Source organism: Beta vulgaris, chromosome 6 (genome assembly GCF_026745355.1).
Source record: "Beta vulgaris subsp. vulgaris cultivar EL10 chromosome 6, EL10.2, whole genome shotgun sequence".
NCBI lineage: Eukaryota > Viridiplantae > Streptophyta > Magnoliopsida > Caryophyllales > Amaranthaceae > Beta > Beta vulgaris.
The window spans coordinates 21,966,089-21,987,240 of record NC_079207.1 but is presented as its reverse complement, the minus strand read 5'-3'; the positions used below and the strand labels follow the sequence as shown (position 1 = coordinate 21,987,240).

General features: G+C 37.7%; 1 protein-coding gene across 1 annotated transcript; it reads left to right on the top strand.

The window, feature by feature from the left end:
• Positions 1 to 8,583: 8,583 nt before the first annotated feature.
• LOC104896154 (DNA-directed RNA polymerase 1B, mitochondrial) lies at positions 8,584 to 20,746 on the top strand. Its single transcript, XM_010682864.4, has 19 exons — positions 8,584 to 9,695; positions 10,610 to 10,810; positions 10,913 to 11,046; positions 11,149 to 11,218; positions 11,353 to 11,411; positions 11,764 to 11,881; positions 12,001 to 12,114; positions 12,195 to 12,326; positions 12,424 to 12,840; positions 13,753 to 13,803; positions 14,756 to 14,826; positions 15,349 to 15,433; positions 16,195 to 16,347; positions 17,260 to 17,334; positions 17,874 to 17,963; positions 18,055 to 18,102; positions 18,259 to 18,373; positions 18,465 to 18,568; positions 19,777 to 20,746. Exons 1-19 carry the CDS (start codon positions 8,883 to 8,885, stop codon positions 19,885 to 19,887), a joined length of 2,961 nt encoding a protein of 986 aa, XP_010681166.1. The 5' UTR covers positions 8,584 to 8,882; the 3' UTR covers positions 19,888 to 20,746.
• Positions 20,747 to 21,152: the final 406 nt, after the last annotated feature.

Here is a 21,152-nt window from a genome sequence, read left to right as displayed (position 1 = left end):
CAGGATCGGAGCGGATCGAATCGTTCCGGATTGGGTCATCGTTCGGACTATTATTTCGGATCGAAATCGGACTATGGTGGAATGAATGGAATACTTATGGCAATGATATTTTTTCATATAAAAAAACGGGTATTTCGGATCAAAGCCTAATCGTAACCAATAATTTCGGATCGGTTTACCTTCGGGTCGGATCGGTTTCGGATCGAGTAAGATTATATCGGATCATTCGGATTTCGGATGAGTTTCGGATCAAGATTATTTCGGACCGGATCGGGACCGTTTCGGATTCGGATCAAGGTTCGGACCGTCTCGTTCGGACCCAGATCGGACCACGGATCGGATATTTCGGACCGGATTTTCGGATCAGGACCAACTTTGCCAGGTCTATGTAGAAGCAATTCCTTTTCAAAATGTACAAGCTTCTCGTTCCAAGCTCGACATATGTGTAATTAATAAGAGGCAAATAAGGCCTATAGTGATTCAAAGTGCAAAAAAATAACAACTGGTATATATAGAATTTATGGTTCACCAAATACTCCTGAATTTTCACGACGTTCATCGGGTATTTTTGCACTTTTAAAAATACACCTGGTATCCTTCAATTTCATATTAATACACTCAGATGCTCTTAATGACTAATACCAGTTAATTCTGTTAATCGTCGTTAGTCATTAACCCTTATGTTGTTGTTTTCAATCCTAATTAGCCACTAAGCGAATCCTAATCATTATCCCTAACCTTAACCACCCTCCCCACCCCTCGAAGCCCCCCTGGCAACCTAGTAGGTCGCCTACCCTCGCGCGCCCCCTTTCGATTTCGGAATAGCCACTCCCAACCCCCGCCCCCCCTTTTTTGTCATTTTTCATCTTTTCCCTTGTTTTTTGAGAAAGAGAAATTAACATCAACAATGGAGGAGATAGGAGATGTTTGCATCCACGGTGTAAGGGGGGCTGTTCGCGAAAATTCATCAACGAGGGGAAGGGAGGCTGTTTACATAAATTCATCGACCGGGGGAGGGGGGCTATTCGCGGAAATCGAAGGGGGGAAGGCGAGGGTGGGGGAGGGGGGCTGTTGTGGTAGGGAGGCCGGTTAGTGTTAAGGTTAGTTTAGTGGTTAAGTTAGTGGTTAATTAGGGTTGAAAACAACAAAATAAGGGTTAATTACTAACGGCGGTTAATGACGTAAGGGCATCTGGTGTATTGTTATGAAACTGAGGGGTACCAAGTGTATTTTCAAAAGTGCGAGGGTACCCGGTGAATGTTTGGAAACAACTTCTCTTTTCCCTTATTATTGTTGTTGTTGGTCACATGGTTCCCATTTGGTGCCTGATTATTTAAATTGGTTGGTGGTTTGGAGTAATTGGAGTTTCCTGACCCATTGTATGCATTTCCATCATTCCCATTTCTATTCCTAGGCTTGTCTTCATGACTCCCTTTCTTTTGACCATTGGGGTTAACTTTATTCTTTTAGTAACACTCATACGCTCTATTCTCCAATTTTCCACATTCACGACACTCCACCTTATTACCCTCGCAATCTTTCCCAAGATGGTTGTTTGGGCACTTCTTACACCTATACACACGCTCAGGTCTGCAGTTGTTGGTGTTATTGTTGCGGTTATTGTTATTGTGGTGAGTGTTGTTGTTGTTGTTGGGTCCCTTACCGAAGTTTCTTTGGGAGGTTTGGTTGTTCTGGTTCCCATGACGTTTCTTTTCAAATCTTTGAACCTAGGGGTTTGGATTCTCCTTTCGCTTCTCACCTTGTTTACCTCCTTTCTCTCGTTTCCTTATGTTATATAAATGGGAAACTTTATGGTCCAACGAGGTGAAAGTATCTCCCCCTAGTCTCCCTTGCAGGTCAAGAGTGATCCCTAATTCAAAGCGTGAGGCCTTATCTTCCTCAGTAGGGGAAATTTTAGGAGCAAATCTCATCAGCTCAATGAATTTGCAGTAATATTCCTCAATAGACATGCTCCCTTGTTCTAGCATCATAAACTCTTGAGCTTTTTTGAGGTATGGTGGGTAGTACTTATCCCTTAGGGTTTTCTTGAAAGCTTCCCACCCAAAGTCAGGTTGTTTTAGGAGGTTGTCCTTAGCTTGAGTCCACCAAAAGTGGGCATTTCCTTGTAAGTAATAGCTTGCTAAGGGCACAGTCTTGTCATATGGACATGTGAGGGTAAAGAATAACTTATCAAACTCCCCAACCCAATTTTCCAATTCTTTGGGCCCCCATTTCCCATTCAGTACTGGTGGGTTCCTACGAGCAACCTTTTCAGACAAGTCCCCATCCCGATTATGACCTTGGGCTAGGTTATCTGTAATTTGCACTAGGTCACGTATCAATTACTCGACATTCAGAGGGGTCTCAGACGCACCTCCCGAATAAACCATTCTGCACTGAAAATAACACAACGCCTATCTCAGTGACATACACATATTCACTTAACCATTACACATTTGCATGTTCATACAATACGTTTTTATTGCGAATAAACATTAATTCTAATATAAACATCTCAAACAAGACGTTACATCCAATAATAAAAGAATGCAAATATTGTATTATTATTGAAAGGGGAAAATTTATTATTTCAAAGGAAACATAATATAACTAAATAAAGGAATAAAACAATGCTAACTTACTACTTGGCATGCAAGCCTTATTAAAACCGAATTAAATAAAAAAATAATATTTTAATCCTAATTATATTTTCAGAGGAAACTAAGGACTATAATGGTGAGCTTTGTCATTTGACTCAGGATTTTCTATTCCTTCTTCCATGTCACCTTCGTCCTCAACAGGCTCGTCATCCTCTATAGGTTCATCTTCCTCCAGGGGTTCTTCCTCTTCTATGGGTTATTGCTCTTCCTCAATCGGATCCCCTTCAGCATTACTCATCTTCATTACGATCTCCCTCTTCCTCATTTCCTACGTCCTGTACAGATGCAACATGATCTTCCTCAATCACTGCGATAAATGTCCTATTATTCCCTTCATCATCGAAAATGTAGGTAATAGTCCTAAGGTTTGACGCTACGTGGTAGTCCTCATGTATGAATTCATCCTCAAACGTTCGGTACCTTGCTCTTTTTACAGCTCTAGATGGCGCTTGTGGCTCAAGCTTAAGTCCTGGGTTCTCATAATTCCCATATACAGCCTTAGTTCCGAAGCTTTCCCCCACATGATAGGTTCCTCGAACTGAAGGTGATGAGCTAGAGGGTTCACAACCTCTTTTTTCACAGATTCTCCACTCATTTTCACAGTATTTGAGGTCGGTAATGAAATGATCAAGTGGAAGGTGTATGAGGCTATTCAGGAGTTCTTTGAGGAAGGTAAATTACCTTCTACTATTAATTGCACCTTGGTAACTCTGATTCCTAAAATTACTCATCCTAACTCTATTAAAGATTTTAGGCCAATTGCTTGTTGCACTGTCCTATACAAGCTAATTGCTAAAACTTTTACCATGAGAATGCAAGCAGTTGTAGGTAATGTTGTGGATTTAGCTCAAGCTGGATTTATTCTTAATAGAACTATATCTGATAACATCCTACTTGCTACTGAATTGATTAAGGGATACTCCACTAAGCATGTTAGTCCTAGATGTATGATAAAAATTGACTTAAGAAAGGCTTATGACTAAGAAGAATGCCCTTTTCTTAATGTCATGCTTGCTGAATTGGTTTCCCCTCCCCCCAAATTTGTGAACTGGATCATGACTTGTGTTACTATTGTTTCTTATTCCGTGCTCATTCATAGGTTCCGAGTCCTCCATTCAAAGCTCAGAAGGGACTTAGGCAGGGAGATCCTCCCTCTCCCTTCCTTTTTGTCATTTGTATGGAATACCTCTCCAGATACTTGGGTCATTTAAAGACAATCCCTGATTTCAATTTTCATCCAAGATGTGAAGGTGGGTGTTACACATCTTATGTTTGTTGATGATCTCTTGATGTTTGCAAGAGGTGATAGTAGTTCTATTCAGTTAATCTATGGCTTCAGGCTTGGAATCTAATCTGGACAAAGAGCAATGTTTTTTGCTGGAATTTCCTCTGATGATATTCACACTTTACAACATTGCATGCAAATGCCTACTGGTACACTCCCTTTTAAATATTTAGGAGTTCCTTTGGCTTCTAGGAAGTTGTTCTACAATGAGTGCAAATCCTTGCTAGCTATGAATTAAAACTTAAACTGCTAAGAAACTATCTTATGCAGGAAGAGCTCAATTAGTGGCTACTATGCTCCATGGTATCCAGCTATACTGGTGCCAAATTTTCATTTTTTCTAAGAAGCGTCTAAGGGATATTTAAGCAGCTTGCATAAACTATTTATGGACTGGTATGGATGCTATGTCTAGAAAAAAATCCTATTGCTTGGGATACTCTTTGCAACAAAAAGTCTAGTGGAGGTTACGTGCTTTAGCTAACAAACAAGACAGATTGTGGATTAGGTGGTTACATGCTTACTATATTAAGCACTATGATGTGTGGAGCCTGTCCATACGTCAAAGACTCTCTTGGGCAATGAGGAAGATTATAACTGCCAGAGATCTAGTGACTGATTCTAATATACTCTTCAGCAATATATTCATAATAATAGATTCTCTATTAAAAAACACTATTGGTATCTGAAAGGTGACTCTCCAGTAATGCCTTGGAGAAGAATTGTTTGCAAAAGCAAAGCTAGTCCAAAAGCTTTGTTCATCACCTGGCTTATGTTACATGGAAGATTCACTACAAATACTAGATTGGCTCAATGGGGGTTTGGAGATAACCGATACCGTGTTCTTTGTACTAGCAATAGAGAAACTCAAGATCATCTATTTTCAACTGCAATTACAGTGCAGAAGTTTAGAATTTGTGTCTTCAGTATATAGGAATAAACAGATCAAGGCAAAAGGCTACAGAGGTGGATTTAGCTGCAAGGTTCAGCAGGAGAGTTGGTGCAACAGGCCGACTATATAATATGATGTTTGTGGAATGTAAGGGTGCTTATCGAGTGAGCCGAGCCCGAATAGCACTAGGCTCGGCTCGAGCTCGTTTAACTTTTCATGGGCTCGGCTTGGCTCGTGAGCTCCCAAGCTCGGCTCGAGCTCGTGATTAGAATTTACGGTCCGAGCTCGGCTCGTGTGCTTGTTTAGGCTCGGCTCGTGAACTCGTTTAGGCTCATTTAGAATTTGTTTTCTTTTTCTTTTTGATTGTTTTTACCTTTTCTTTTTATCTTTCTTCTATTATATACCTTAGTTAATATCTTAAAAGAAATACTTAATATAATTTTTAATATATATATAAATAATTTTTTAATATACAAACAATTTTTTAATCTAAACTATTTTTAATATAAAATATTTTTTTAATATAAAATATTTTTTTTTAGTATAAACTAATAATCGAGTTGTTCACGAGCTTTATGAGCCGAGCTTTGCCTAGTTTGACTCGCCTCGTTAAGTCTCGAGTCGAGCCCAAGCTCGAGTGGAGCTTTGACTGAGCTGAGCCCGAGCTGCTCGCGAGCTTGTCAGGCTCATTATCACCCCTAGTGGAATGTGTGTATCACATTTGGATTCAGAGAAGTAGGAAGATTTGATGACAAAATTCTACCTGCTCATCATCTATTTAAAAATATTGTTTTTAGTGTAGCTTGTCATTGCAATCAGTCCCTTCATGCCAGGGTGTTGCATTAGGTAGCTTTGTTGTTGTTAGATGGTTGTTGTCTGGTTGTTAGTGTAGTCTCTGAGCCTGTTCAGAGTTGTAGTTTGGTTTCTTGCCTTGGTTGTCTTCTCCTCAAATCCTTCCTAGAAGGTGGGGGGAAGTTGACATTACTAAGCTTGATTCCTTTGTTGGTTTAGGTTGTATTCCAAACCTTTTTTTGGTTTTCAATAAAGACTTTGAATTGACAAAAAAAAAGGTTTATATTGCTCCAAAGTTAAATCTGTTGAGGTACCAAATCTTTTTCTTAATGTGTAAAATCAAAATATCCCCGATGGATTCATGTAGGACAAAACTTGAGCAAACTTTTTTATATAACACAAACTGAGAATAAAATTCACTGCAAAAACTGGACTGTATCTGCAAATCTATGTTGATATGCATATATGTAATCTATACAAAAGTATTTTTTTCTTACCTAAGTTTAGATGCATACCAATTAACAGCACAAAAGTTGGTATGCATCTATTTAAAATATTTGAAAACACAAAAAGTTGTTGTATATCCTATATCAGTTTATAAAAAAAAATTGCATATCAATTGTGACAATAAGAATAAGGTTTGTGCAGCAGTCAATCTTGTATAGTAGCAGTGAAAACAAAAACTTACATCTACCTTCTTCATCTTCCATGCATTAAAACCTCTCACACCCACCCACTATTCTGCATCCCCTTCAAAAAACTCCATTGGATCATCATCAACTTGTCATCCAAATAGTCTACTGTGACATTTTTTGGTAGCAGCCCAACCTTTCTAATCTCAACTTCTCATGGTGAGGGTTCTAGTAGTTGTTCCCCCCTTTCACTTGTAAAAAATCAACCATCACATATTGTAGTTGTAGCCATGTGAACTTTAACAGCTCAGGTTCAAAGAATTCATATGATGATTGAAAATTTTCAATCAAATTATTAATGTTCTTAGGAAGAGGTCTATACTGCAATGATTGCATGGCATTAGAAAAATATAGGTCTAGAATGTTTAGATTAGGGGATCGAGGGCTTACATATCAGTTGGATGTTGAAGCCATTCCTTGGGGTTGCTGTCATGAAAGTTGCATCAGTTGGACTACTGTGTGTCGTTGCATTATCCTGTTCGATAAAAATATCTTTTGGAATATGAGCAAGTCATTTCCTCATGATTACTAGTATGACTTGGTTAACTATGACATTTTGATGACCACTTGGGTGATTTTCTTTATTGGTTTGGTCTCAATAGTGCCTGCAACTCTGTTTTTTGCTTGTTTTTTTTTGCTGCAGTCCTAATGATAAATACCAAATTTGCCATCATGGATTAGCTCACTTTCTTTGTCATACAATGGCCTTAAAGTGACAACCATAAACACAACCTTGATCTTGAACCTCTTTAACTGCGTGCATTTGTGTGGATCATCTTTCCTGGGTAGTAAGTAGAACCTTCTCATGTGTGGTTTTAAATAAAGCCATTCTTTCATCAATGTGAATCACATTCTCCATGGGTTCAAACACCGCTGGTTCAGTTGCAGTAGCTGGTATGATGTGGGAAAGAACCCACTTCATCCTTGCAGGCTTCTGTGCCTCTATGAGGGTTGGATGGTGGTCGGTAGTGTGAGATCTAAGCTTCCCCTTAAGTAGCTTGCATATAGTGCTTGGAGGAACCTTAAGGTATCCTGCAAATGACCTCACAATTAACATGTAGCTTAGGGGACAAGACTGAAGCCATTACTCATCATAATTTTTGGGCTTTCTTCCAGAATTGCCTTTTTTCTTTGAGCTCACATCTAGTGGAACACCTTGATCTTTTCATTTTTGTGCACATTTTCAAATTATGTGAATAATGGTTCTATGAATACCAAAATCTCTTGATAGTTTTCTTTGTGTGCCATGAGGTAATTTTTCACCATTTTGTAGTTGAAGGAGTTTATCCACTAAGAGCTTTCTTTTCTTTGGAGTTAATTATGCTTTTAGTGTTAGCCCACTTACTCTTACCTCTGTTGTTTCTTGTGTTGCATATTTGCTGCCACATCATCTAAATCAGAGGTCTCATCAAGCAAAGCATGACATTCCTCTAATAATTGATCAACACTGAAAAACCCATCATCTTGATGATTCTGCATTTTACCCCTACCAGATCTGGAAATGAAGAAGATGATTTTTTTCTTTTTCTTTTTTGCTGATTTAGGAATGGTAGTGAACAAACTAAGTGTTGTATGTTTTGCGTAATTAGGGAGGTTAATTTTTTGGTTTACAAATTCATCTTAATTGTTGTTGATTTTCGTGGTTGGTGAACATTAATGGCTGCCTCTTTTGCATCGGTGTTTATATAGCGATATTAACTTAATGAATAAGTGTGTAATGGTGGCTTAAACTTAATTTTTGGAGGTAAACTTTCCCTCCATAATTATTTGAGAGATTAGTGCATTTTCATATGTCAAGAAGTGGGTCAGTTTTGGAGGGAAGTTGCCCTCTATTTTTCCCACGCAGCTTTCCTGCTTTTTGGGGGATAATTGAACTTTTGGGTGGGATGATGTTTTGAAGGGAAATCATCCCTCCCACCAAAACAACAGTACTGACCCACGAAAAACAAAAGGACACGTGGGTCAACTACTTTTGTTTTCCTCTCAAAATTTTGGTGGTCCCAAAATCTCCCTCCAATTACACCTTTACTTTTGGTCCCCACCACTTAATTAATTCTCTCTCCAATACTTTAATCATCACTTAAGAAAAAGTGTCTCAAAATCCGCAATTTAAAAAGTGTCGTTTGTATTATGAAACGGAGAAAGTATTAAACATTAAAAAAGAACTAATATGGATCTAGTCATTGGGCCTTGTGCTCAATACCCACTTCAAGTTGACTACATGGGGTGGCTTTACAAACTTCTATGAAAATAATCGGGTCGGATATATTTTCATTGTGAACAAACAAACTAAAGCTTTCCACCAAAACCATACTAAAATCTCCCCTCAAAAAAAAGAAAAACCATACTAAAATCTTAGGGACTTAGGTTTAAGCAGGGTTTTGGCGGCTATCCGTCTTAACGCCGGCCTTTTTTCTTCACCTCATCTCTCTTCTTCACACCAGTTACACCTGCATTACCTCTGGTTTTTCTTACTTCAATCACAACAAACAAGTTTTACCTTTTTATTTTTTTTTTCCTGGGGTGTTATATCTACAACTTCTGCTGGATCTTTGAAACCATCTATGATGTGGAGAAAAGTCTCAAAATTTGAGATTTTGAGGAAGATTAAAACCTCAGTAGAGCTAAAACCCTCCTCTTATTTCACAAGATGGAATGAATTATCACAAGATTCAACCAAAATTAGGGATTTTTTAGTGCAAAATAATGTAAAACCCAGGTTTCCATTGGTGGGTTTTGGGCGAATTGGAGAGTTATCATCTCAAAAGAGTGAAATGGGAAGTTCTAATTTTATGTTTTCTGCAAACCCTTTTGGTAGTTGTGGGTTTTGTAATCAATCTATGTGTTACTATGGAACTGCTGCAGAAGCTATAGCTACTGCATCCTCTGAGGAAGATGATGAAGTTCGTGAATTGGTTGAGGAAATCAACAAATTGGAGAGAGAAAAGTCCCAAACTGTAAGGCGAAAGGAGCCGCCGAGCAATTTGATTGCTGGGATGCTGCCAGGGAGGTACAATACTCTTAGGAAGAGGCAGATTAAGATAGAGACTGAAGCTTGGAACGAGGCGGCGAAAGAGTATCAGGAGTTGTTATCTGATATGTGTGAGCAAAAGCTTGCCCCTAATTTGCCATATATGAAGTCATTGTTCTTGGGTTGGTTTGAGCCTTTGAAGGATGCAATTAAGGCTGAACAGGATTTGACTAAGTCAGGTAAGAATAAGGCGGTTTATGCTCCGTGTTTCGATCAATTGCCTGCGGATATGATGGCTGTTATCGTGATGCATAAGTTGATGGCTCTGTTGATGACTGGTAGTGGAAATGGTAGTGCCACTGTGGTCCAAGCCGCGTCTCAAATTGGTGAAGCTATTGAACAGGAGGTAATGCTCAGCTTGTAGTTCTTAATGTAATTTTATTCATAATCCTCGTACATTGTTGTATACTTTCAAATTGGATTTGGGGGGTTGGGGAATGTTATTATCTGAAGTGCTTAACTGTTTCTTTGACTATATACCAAGGATGCAAGTGTAGTTCCTAAAGTAAGACTTTGCCTGATAAACAATTGCATAAGACTTTGGCGGATGTATACATGTTTTCTCTGTAAACCAAACAGAGTCTAAGTGTGTAGACTATTGGGTTCTCTGAAATGTGATAACGGCAGCTGTGACGTTTGCGAGTGAAAGTGACTGACTCTACTGTACTTTGTATATTGAATTGGATTGTTCAAGATCTTTTGATATACATAACAGCAGCTTTACTGATGTACACTGCCAATTACTTACCAATAGGACGTTATGTGTCCTTACTGAAGCAGAAGTTGGGTATCTCTAAAATAGTCTCAATCATTGTTTGTCAAAGTTCGATGCTGCCCGACACTTTGGCTTCTTTACTATATTGGGCCTTGTTGCTTCTACAAGTGGTGTCTTTACTGGGAAGGCTCTTCTATGTTATTTGTCAAGCTGAGTTGTCTCCTCTTACTGTAGTTTGCTTATGTCCTGTTGCTAACTTACTCTGTTCCATCTTGCTACACTTACGCACACTAGACATTTCCAAGCATGTATGCCGATCCAAAATCACTTTCCTTGGACTAATTAAATGCTCTAGTGTTTCTTTTGAATAATTAAGTACTTTAATTTTAGTATTATGTTGTGATATATAATGGAACTATGACACATTATCCGTTCAGCTCTTACTGGGTTATTTTAATAACTCCTTTTTTTGGGGAGGGGGTCTGTGTGACTTGTGAGTATGTGACTTAAGTAAATCTAGCTACTTAATTTGATGCCTTTATCAGGCTAAAATTCGAAGATTCTTGGAAAAATCAAAGAGAAAACCTTTAAATAGCAACAGCGATGAGGATGATGCAGCAAAAGCTCAAAAGAGGCTTGCAAAGAAGGTGACAAGTTTGATAAAGAAGCAAAAAGGTCAGCAAGTTCGGGAAATAGTGAAGGGACAAGATGATTCCAAACCTTGGGGTCAGGACAACCAAGTAAAGGTTTGTAATTCCTCTTACAGACTTTTGGTAGCGGTTGAAGACTGGTCTTCAGTACTATGCTTTCTATTTATTGTGCTGTATGTTTTTGCTTTTCTTGTCCAGGTTGGCTGCAGATTGATTCAACTACTGACAGAAACAGCGTATATACAACCTCCAGTTGATCAATTAGCAGATGGTCCACCTGACATTCGTCCTGCATTCATCCACACCCAACAAACTGTTTGTAAAGACTCACAGTAAGATCTAGTTTTAAAGCTTTCCTACAAAGATACCTTGCCCCAGGATAAAGGAAAAAAGACAATCCATTAAGATCTTGTTTTGGGTTTTCTACTGAACAGAAAAGGAATCCGCAGGAGATATGGAGTTATAAAATGTGATCCTTTGGTGCGCAAGGGTTTAGAAAAGACTGTGAGTACATTTTTTTTTTCAAGTGGTCGCTTTGCCATTCTGTTCATGCTGTTATATGACATGCAGGACTAGCACATATTTTCCATTTTTGTGCTCGATAATGATTGAATTTCTTTATTGCGACTGTTTATCAGGCCAGGCATATGGTGATTCCTTACATGCCAATGTTGGTTCCTCCATTGAACTGGGAAGGGTATGATTTTCTATGTATCATCTTCTACCTTATTTGATTAGCAAAACACCCCCCAACCCCCTCCATTTCACCTTTCTTATAATCTTGTACCCTTTTGACTCTTCTGCATTGCTTTTCTGATGATGCCATGACGGGACCATTATTGGTCAGCTAATAAGCCAGGAGTCATGTGCAAGATGAGGGATGCTTGCTCTTCAAGCCTCTCGGAAGATAACTAATCTACATTATTGCTGTCATCCTAAAGGAGTTCATAAAGAATGTCGATTGATATCTTCATTATGAAACGTGCATTCTTGATTTGTCTTCTAGTCATACATTTTAGTCAACATTTTGGAACCTTGTGCTCTGTTAGGTATAACAAAGGAGCACATCTGTTTCTTCCATCTTATATCATGCGAACTCATGGAGCCAAGCAGCAAAGAGAAGCCCTTAGAAGGGCTGGAAAGGACAATTTAAGTACCGTTTTTGAGGTTTGTGTAGTGTTGATTTGTTGGTTGATATTAACTTGGGATTCTTTTTTCTTGTTTTCTGCCATCTTTCATATCTCTTTATGTAAAAATGTAATTACTGTTTTTCTCTCTCTGATCAGGCTCTTGATACACTTGGTAACACCAAATGGAGGGTCAACAAAAAAGTGCTTAGTATCATAGACAGGATATGGGCTACTGGAGGCCGCCTTGCTGACTTAGTTGACCGTGAAGATGTATGTTGGTCTGGAAAGCAGTTCTTTTTTCGTGGAGGGGTGGTTTGATTTCATGATTGCTAATTTTTACAATGTTGCAGGTTCCTTTTCCAGAGGAACCAGATACAGATGATGCAGCAGAAATTAAGAAATGGAAGTGGAAGATTAAAGCTGTCAAGAAAGATAATGCAGAAAGACACTCACAACGTTGTGATACAGAACTTAAGCTAGCTGTGAGATACTTCTTTTGCTATCATCCTTTCACCTGCTAGATATTAACATAGGTCAGTTACTTGGGTATTTATGCCTTTTATCTTGTGGTGGAAGTAGGTGGCCAGAAAGATGAAGGATGAGGAGGGATTCTACTATCCACACAACCTGGATTTCCGTGGTCGTGCATACCCCATGCACTCTCATTTGAATCATCTTGGTTCTGATTTATGTCGGGGAATCCTAGAGTTCGCAGAGGGGCGTCCTCTTGGAAAGACAGGACTTTGCTGGCTCAAAATTCATCTGGCAAATTTATATGCTGGTGGTGTTGATAAATTGTCCTATGAGGGTCGGATAGCATTTTCGGAGGATCGTCTAGATGATATATTTGATTCCGCAGATAGGCCTTTGGAAGGAAGACGCTGGTGGTTGAGTGCAGAAGACCCTTTTCAGTGCCTAGCTGCGTGCATAAATCTTACTGAAGCATTAAGAAGCTCGTCTCCAGAGGAATATTTATCACATATTCCTATTCATCAGGTGCTTCATGTTATATAGTTTACTTCATGTTATGTAGATGCACATTAAGGTTAAGTGCACAGATAATAAGATATGAAGGGAGTAATACAGAAGTAGTTAATCAGAGCATACACTGGTAATGACTTTCCTATGAATCCTCCACTATTTTGTCTCTTCAAGCTACTCTCAAAAACTATATCTAAAAGCACCCAACAACGATAAAACTCTTTAAAGAGCTCTCCATCATATAGTTTACTATGTAATGGTCCCCATGTCAATTGATGAAAGTCATTCTTTTGTGCCATGTGTCACCAATTGATTGGTTGGGTCAATGGAGAGCCATTTTTCATTTCTCCCAAATGGTATCTTCTCCAAGAGACACTTTTCAAAGTGTCTCCATGGAGATACACTCAAGACACACCCGAGAGCCCCATTGTTGGGTAAGAAGTAGCTCTCTATTTTCTCTCTCCTTAGAGAGCTAGTTAGAGAGCCATTTCAAGAGCCCCATTGTACATGCTCTTATAGAACTCTTGAATCATGTTTTTTTTAATTAAAACAATAAAAATAAAAATTGGAGTGACAAAAAGCTTCAGTGCCCTTCTCGCTACTGTCTCTGTATATCATCAATGTTATATGTGATGTAAGAGTTAGCTGTGTTGGCTATCCGCATATTTATAGGCATTATTCTCCAACTTTTGGACTCTGCCGTATTTGTTATCTGCAAATTCCCATCAATCTGTATTACTGTTTATATAGTACGTGGGTCATTTGTGAAGTATCTTGTGATGTCATAGATGCATATATGGTCATTGCTATTTCAAATGCATGCAATTTCTGTTCGTTTTTTGTTCTTGGATTGTTGCTAGCTTTTTAGTTCCAGTGAATATCAGCTGACATCCTCTTTTTCTTTGTCGTGGTTTTCTTTTTCACAAGGATGGTTCTTGTAATGGTTTACAACACTACGCTGCCCTTGGAAGAGACAAGGTATTGTGCCTTCTGTTTCGTTGTCTGTATTTCTTGTTCAGATTCTGGTATTTTGTAAGATGTGGATCAAGGAAAAAATCGCGGATGAGGTTGCGATCGTGGTAACGTTTGTGCTGTCACAGAAGCAGTTTGTAACGGATGAATGGAACGGATAGCGGCTGACGCTGCACATTAATATGTTCTAACCTTATCGCATTGATTTAGCTTATGAAGCATTATTACAACATAATATAATCACATCTACCAGAACATCCATGTTCGATTAGCTATATAATTGATTCATAAAATATTTTTGGCCAATGTTTGAAAACAACTGATGTAACGGGGATAAAAACGTTCTGACGCAGCGAGTTCGCGTTACAGAACGGACAACCCGGCGAGAAGTATGTGATCTTTATTATGGCGTTCTGAAACAGGATTTCGCGGAACGACAAATCCAAAATCCGTTAGAGAACAGGAGAGTTTTTATTTCCATGATGTGGATACATCTTTCACAAACTATAGACGATTTCAGTGCTTAATCATGAAAAGAAATCTGGAGTTTGATTTATCTTTGTAGCTCAGGTGCAAACAAAATGAGCTTTTTTTGCTATGTTGTGTAGATGTTTTGCACTTACTGTTTTAACACGGAATGTTCTGGTTGATTTTTTGAGAGTTCAGATGCTGTCATGAATAATTTGCATTTCTTCAATTTATATTAAGACTTCGTAATTCTAAAAAATATAGTAGGTAAAACTAGAAGGTAGAATTTCTAGCATAAACATTCTTCACCTAAGTTATGTGCCCCAACTCCAGGTGACAGACTGCCATAATTTGGCTGCTTGACCTAGGTAGGCAACTGATGTGTGCCTTCATTATTCACTTTGTTGTAAGCAATTTGACATGCAGTAACTACAATACCTGCAATCCTGGTGTGATCGTTTTTACTTATTGATTATAATTATCTGTTCAGCTGGGAGCAGAGGCTGTGAATCTTGTCGCAGGGAATAAACCAGCTGATGTTTACTCTGGGATTGCTACGAGGTAAGCAAACAACTCTTATAAACAACTGCATTTTGTGAACCTGAGAAACACAAGCAAAAAGTTGCGGGTTAATTTTTCCAAAAAATGGCCCTGACTACAACAAAATGGTTAAAGATAAAAAGGATTCTAATGGAATGAATGTGTTACTATACAGCATGGGGTGCTATCTAGATTTAAGAGATGCTGTAAGTGCAGGACAATGGATTACTTGTGAGCTGTGTCTTCTATCTTGCTAGACATATAATTGTTCTTTTTTTGGTTGGGGATGACAGATCATTATTACAAGAAAAAGAGAAGGCAAAGATTTTGGTCTTAGGGCTTGTACAGTTGTGCTTCATTTGCAGCGAAAAAATAATGTGACTTTTTCTGTTCATACTTTAGATGTTAAATGAAAATACGTACACATCTGATCTCAGTCCTCACCTTATAAGATTGATGACCTTTGATTCTCATTTCTTTTGTAAGATCATATAGAAGTGGCACGATTATTCTCATCATTGCCACTCAATTTCTTACATGCAGAGTTCTTGAAATAATGCGTATTGATGCTCAGAAAGATCCTTCAACTGAACCTAATGCACTCCGTGCAAAGATTTTGTTAGATCAGGTATCTCGTTCCTCTACTCTGTCTGACCGTTAGGTTTTGCGATGATCTTTTTATTTATGTGAAGCATAGGTTCGGTTATTATAGTTTAATAGAAACTTTTCTGCGTTATACTACCTCCGATTTTGTAGTTGCTACACTTTGACTGGAAATTTTTGACTAATGCCAAAATTAAGACCTGATATTTTTGATTTATTCATTTATTTTATGTAACATGTTGGATCAATCTTTTAGGTTTAAACTTTAAACTATTTACTTATTTTATGTAGAACTTATTTTATGTATACTTCCCCCGTTTTAAAATACTTGTCACGGTTTGACTTTTCCACTATATACACTTTCCTTTGACTGTGTTTTGTCAAATTTTATGTAAGGCAAAATATTCTCATGTGATATATTTTGGACTCGTCTTGACATATACTTTCGTAATTTCAATGTATAATTTTTACTTATAGGGAACTAGAGTTATTAATGGTTTAAGTATGCTTTGGCAAGCTTGTTGAGAGAAGTGTGTCAAGTATTTTGAAACAAAGGAAGTAGTTTCAAAAAGCTCTTCTAGTTTTTAGTAATGTATAATTGAGAAATATAAAAGGTCAAAATTGTGTGTTGACGAGCGTGAATGTCAAAAGTGGTGCAACTAAAAATATGAAGGGTTTCTTTAATTTTTTTTTTTGGAGTTGATAGTTTGTGCTCTGTTCTTTCTTTCGATTTCAATAGTTGATAACTGGGAATAACTCGTAGTTGAATATGATGCAAAAACCTAGGTGGACAGGAAGCTGGTCAAGCAAACTGTAATGACTTCGGTGTATGGTGTCACTTACATTGGTGCTCGTGATCAAATTAAAAGGAGGCTGAAAGAACGTGATGCCATTGCAGATGACAATGAGTTGTTTGCTGCAGCATGTTATGCTGCTAAAGTAAGAAAATGCAATCTTTTGTATGCTTGTGTTGTATGTTGCTTATCTTATAAGTTCTTATCAAGGGAAGGCATCTTGTCATCAATCAACTAATTTGTATACGGGAATATAGTGTCAGTGTGTCTCATTTATTCATCACTCGATCTCTTCATGAGATGTGCGTTTCTGGTGCTAATGTAAATCCAACTCTGGAAGGGGCAAGGGGAAGTTGAGATGCTCTTAACTCTCAATCAAATAATTTGTATACGGGAATATAGTGTCAGTGTGTCTCATTTATTCATCACTCGATCTCTTCATGAGATGTGCGTTTCTGGTGCTACTGTAAATCCAACTTTGGAAGGGGTAAGGGGAAGTCGAGATGCTCTTAATTCTCAATCTTGAAGCAATGTAGCCTGCAATGTGAACTAGTCTTAGAATTTGAAATGCATTCTGCTTTCTTGGCCTCTTGTTGCTCTTTATTTGTTGTTCAAGTGTTGACTTTCTGTGAGATATATTAAGCATCATAGATAAAGATGCCGTATACTGCTTATACAACATTAACCTTAGGCATCCAGTGTTGAAGCTGGTTTGAAGGCGATTAAGATGTCTTGTTTGAAAATTGATGAAAATGTCGAAGGGCGATGTAATTTGTTTGTTTCTGTGCAATACAACTATTCAGAGGGTGTAGTTTTCTAAAGAAAATTGAGAAGTGAAGAAATAATGAAAGTGAGGCCATCCGTGAGTGAATAGCAAAGTGGACATGAAAAGCATTGTAGTTGACGACTTACTATGTGGATGGACTCTCATTCTAGTTTTCGTAGTCTGCATATACAATTTGCTCACCCATTAAATGCTAATTGACACTGATTTTTTTTTTCCCAACTTCAAATCCTTTTTCACGTTGGTTTTGCTTTCAATATTTGGCATGAGCAGACTACCATGACTGCACTGGAAGAGATGTTTGAAGCAGCAAGAGGCATAATGGGTTGGCTTGGTGACTGTGCAAAGGTTTGCGGTCTCTTACCTACCTCTACTTGTCTGCTACAATGTCATAGCCAAGAACGTTGGCTAGAGATTCTTTGTAACACCACTAGGCCTGGCTCTAACTCTACTGTTGTTAACCCTTTTTGATTATTTGGTATAAAAACAAATGTGGTTTTGGGCCTTTTTGGCTGCAAGTTTGATTTCTATTACTGAAAACTCATAATTTCTTTGCTTATAAAAAGTTTTTATTCGTTGAATAAGATTTTGTATAGACTATCAACAAGTGTGGACGTACTGGAAGGAATTATTTGGTATAAAAACAAATGTGGTTTTGGGCGTTTTTGGCTGGAAGTTTGATTTCTATTACTGAAAACTCGTAATTTCTTTGCTTATAAGAAGCTTTTATTCGTTGAATAAGATTTTGTATAGACTATCAACAAGTGTGGACGTAATGGAAGGAATTATTAATCAGCCTGTGTTGAATTTTGTTGTTATGTACTGTTATGGAGCTGGTAATTCAAAATCCTCTAATGGCAGTCTATTTGAATTTGTCTGTAATACAGATCATAGCATCTGAAAACCAGCCTGTGCAATGGACAACACCCCTTGGACTCCCTGTTGTTCAACCTTATCGCAATCAGGGAAGACGCCTTGTAATATACTAAGCCTCTCACTTTTGGCTTGTACTTGTGCTGGAGATTTGTCTTTCTTTTCCCGTTTGACATGCAGTTAAAATGATTGCAGATCAAGACCTCTCTTCAGGTTCTGACCCTTCGCAGTGAAACTGATAAGGTAAGGACCCACTTATAGAAGGAATATATAGTCCTTGCAGGCTAATGTAGTTTCCTGTAATAGTGTTTATTTTCAGCAATACTGCTAGCAGTAGTGTCAAGTGTGCTCTAAATTTGGTGCAATGATGAGATTATAGTTTTATTTTTATCATGCCAGATCATGGTTAAGCGTCAGAGAACAGCATTTCCTCCAAATTTTGTTCACTCTCTTGATGGCTCCCACATGATGATGACTGCCATTGCTTGCAAACAGGCTGGCTTGAATTTTGCAGGTTTTTTTTTGGTACTATTGACTTCTTCTGCGTTCTGCCTTAAGTGAATTCTTTTGTATCTATTTAATGCGTCGTTCACTTTTTTCTGTAGGAGTTCATGATTCATACTGGACACATGCATGTAATGTTGATGAAATGAACCGGATATTGAGGGAGAAGTTTGTTGAACTGTATGAACAACCTATACTCGAAAATGTAAGTAACCAACATTTTTTGTGGATAGAGTAATAAGTTGCACTATGCTGATATTTTAAACTTCTTTGAGACCACCATCATATACTTCCTTTGTTTTGATTTAGTTGTAACATGGGGGAGACACATTAATTATGGTGAGGGGAGAGAGAAAGAGAGATAAAATAGAGACCTATGTGATGAGGAGAGAGGTAGAGAAAGAGTATCCAAAAGAGTATTGTTGCAACTAAACCGAAACAACCAATATTAGGAAGTTGCAACTAAAAGTGAATGGAGGTCCTGGAGGAAGTAAGTAGTATATCACCATATCCTAATCGATTGGTTGTAAACATTCTTGTATAGTTGTATATGTAGTACCCCACAGTCCACAATGCAAGTTTGAACTAAAAGCATGATCGATTTTAAAATACAGTGTTTTTTTAATCACTAATAGTTGTCATGGATTTTACTTCAAACTCTAACTATGTTAATACTACATATTTAAAAATGTGCACTTCCAAACTAACTATGATATACTACATACAGAATAGAATTTTTAGGAATATATTCAAAGTTTCAATTTTTATATATATAAAAAAGTTCATATGAGAACATTTTTTATATAAAAACATGAGAATTATATAATTTTTAGTCAATATATAATGTTTTTGAGAAACATCACAAAGTAATCTTTTTTCCTGAAAATGAGATCCTTTTGATGATTGTCGCCACAAGGAAAATTATTGTTACAGTTTAGCCAGTTGGATTACGTATTGGTTAAACAGAATTATTGCACTGTTCTAACACTTCTTATATGTGAACATGAGAACAATAAAATGGTAATCCATTTTAGTGAAAATGTAATCCTTTTTTAAGATATTACATGGTAATGCTTTTTCTTTAGAATATAACCCTTTGGGAAGATTGGCCCACTCTAGCCAAAATGGATTACATATTGGTTAAAAAGGATCAGACAAAGTATTCTCACGTTCTCATACGAGGATTGTTCTCACGTTAACCTAACCCTATATATATAATCATGATGGTGAGTGCCCTTTTTTTTTTTTTTTACTGGATCTGAGTTTTCCCATATAGATAGGGGTCTATGTGCAAACCTGAGATAAGGTTTTGGACGTATGGACCCCTTGGATCGCAATTTAGATTGAGCTGTGGTTCATTGCACTTGTCTCAAAATAACACAAGGAATATATATATATATATTGTATATGCAGTTGTTGAAAAGCTTTCAAGATTCTTTCCCGGCGCTGGAATTTCCTCCTCTTCCTGAACGTGGAGATTTCGACTTACGAGAGGTTTTGGAGTCTCCTTACTTCTTCAATTAGTCTGGCGACAGGAATTCCTGATTGATTTATAGTATTATATAGCCTTCACCTGATCATACACGACACGAACAACATGAATAAATAGAATCTCTCGGTATTCATGGTTTGTTAAAGGAGGAGATGATTGGATTCACACCCTACCAAAACAGAAACGGAGCTGGCAAACAGGTTGAGTCTTTGGATGGTGTCAATCTCACCTCCAAAATTCCCAAAAGCCACGCCTTATTTAGTCAGGCACATTATGGGAATGGCCATCGAGGTTGGTCACACTTTTTAGCAATTGATTACTAAGCGAGCAATCGTCTCATGAAAAAATTTCTCTTTGATCCAAGCTGCTCCCTATATGAATTATTGGCTGGAAACCTGCTTCATCAAAATATAAGTGAGAGAGAGAGAGCTCCTCAGCGGGAGAATGGGAAGAGTTCTTGAATCTTGATGGCAGTTGCACTAACCAGATCTAGAGCAGCTGTTTTAGCATCAGCATGCGCAGCGACAAGATGACGATGTTGAAAATTCATCTTCAGGTGGGGATTTTTTTTTTTATACTGATTACTTATTTATCGGAGAGTATCCAGAATAAAAAGCGAGCAACTCCATGGATGGATTGCTGCTCGCATAGAGTTATATACGCCTAACTACATAGTGCCGTCTGATGTACATGTGTTGTAGAAACAAAAAGTTTCCGATACAGAAGTCGAGTGTTTTAGGATGTTGAGTTCTCTCAATGTTAATCAATTTTGTTTCGATCCATGTATTGTGATATTACTTGTACAGTGTAAGAACAAATAAATCAATTGGTTGCTGACTTGTTATTGAAGCTAAAACAAATCAAATGACTTCAAGACATTATTACCTTGTACATCTTCCTTGTTAAATTCTGTTAGAGCGTGGCCGTTCATGATCTAAAAAAACATGTCATTCCTCGCATAACTTTCTTTCTCATCTTATAAAAGTTGATTGTACTTCATGACTATATAACACTTGGGAATAGATGAGGTATATCAAAATTTAATTGAGATGTACAACAATATCACCTTTAGGAGTATACATCATGGGCAACAATGCTATAAGCCTATAACCCCCACGGAAAGGGGAATTGAGGATCCATCTAATTTGCAAATTCATTAGTAAAAACAGATTAAGTTCTGATAAATTTTGTTTATAAAGATTGAGTTCCAGGCCAGAATGAAAACAAGTAAGTTTTGGGATAAGTTGAGTACATAATTGAGAATTGAGATAAGTTGACGCTCTGGGCTCAATTTAGG

What these genes read in the sequence shown, in the direction of transcription:
- LOC104896154 (XM_010682864.4), top strand. Translation starts at nt 8,883, where the DNA reads ATGATGTGGAGAAAAGTCTCAAAATTTGAGATTTTGAGGAAGATTAAA. An exon ending in GCAAGGGTTTAGAAAAGACT is followed by an intron (nt 11,219 to 11,352) that starts GTGAGTACATTT and finishes ACTGTTTATCAG; the next exon opens with GCCAGGCATATGGTGATTCC. An exon ending in GGCTGGCTTGAATTTTGCAG is followed by an intron (nt 18,374 to 18,464) that starts GTTTTTTTTTGG and finishes TTTTTTCTGTAG; the next exon opens with GAGTTCATGATTCATACTGG.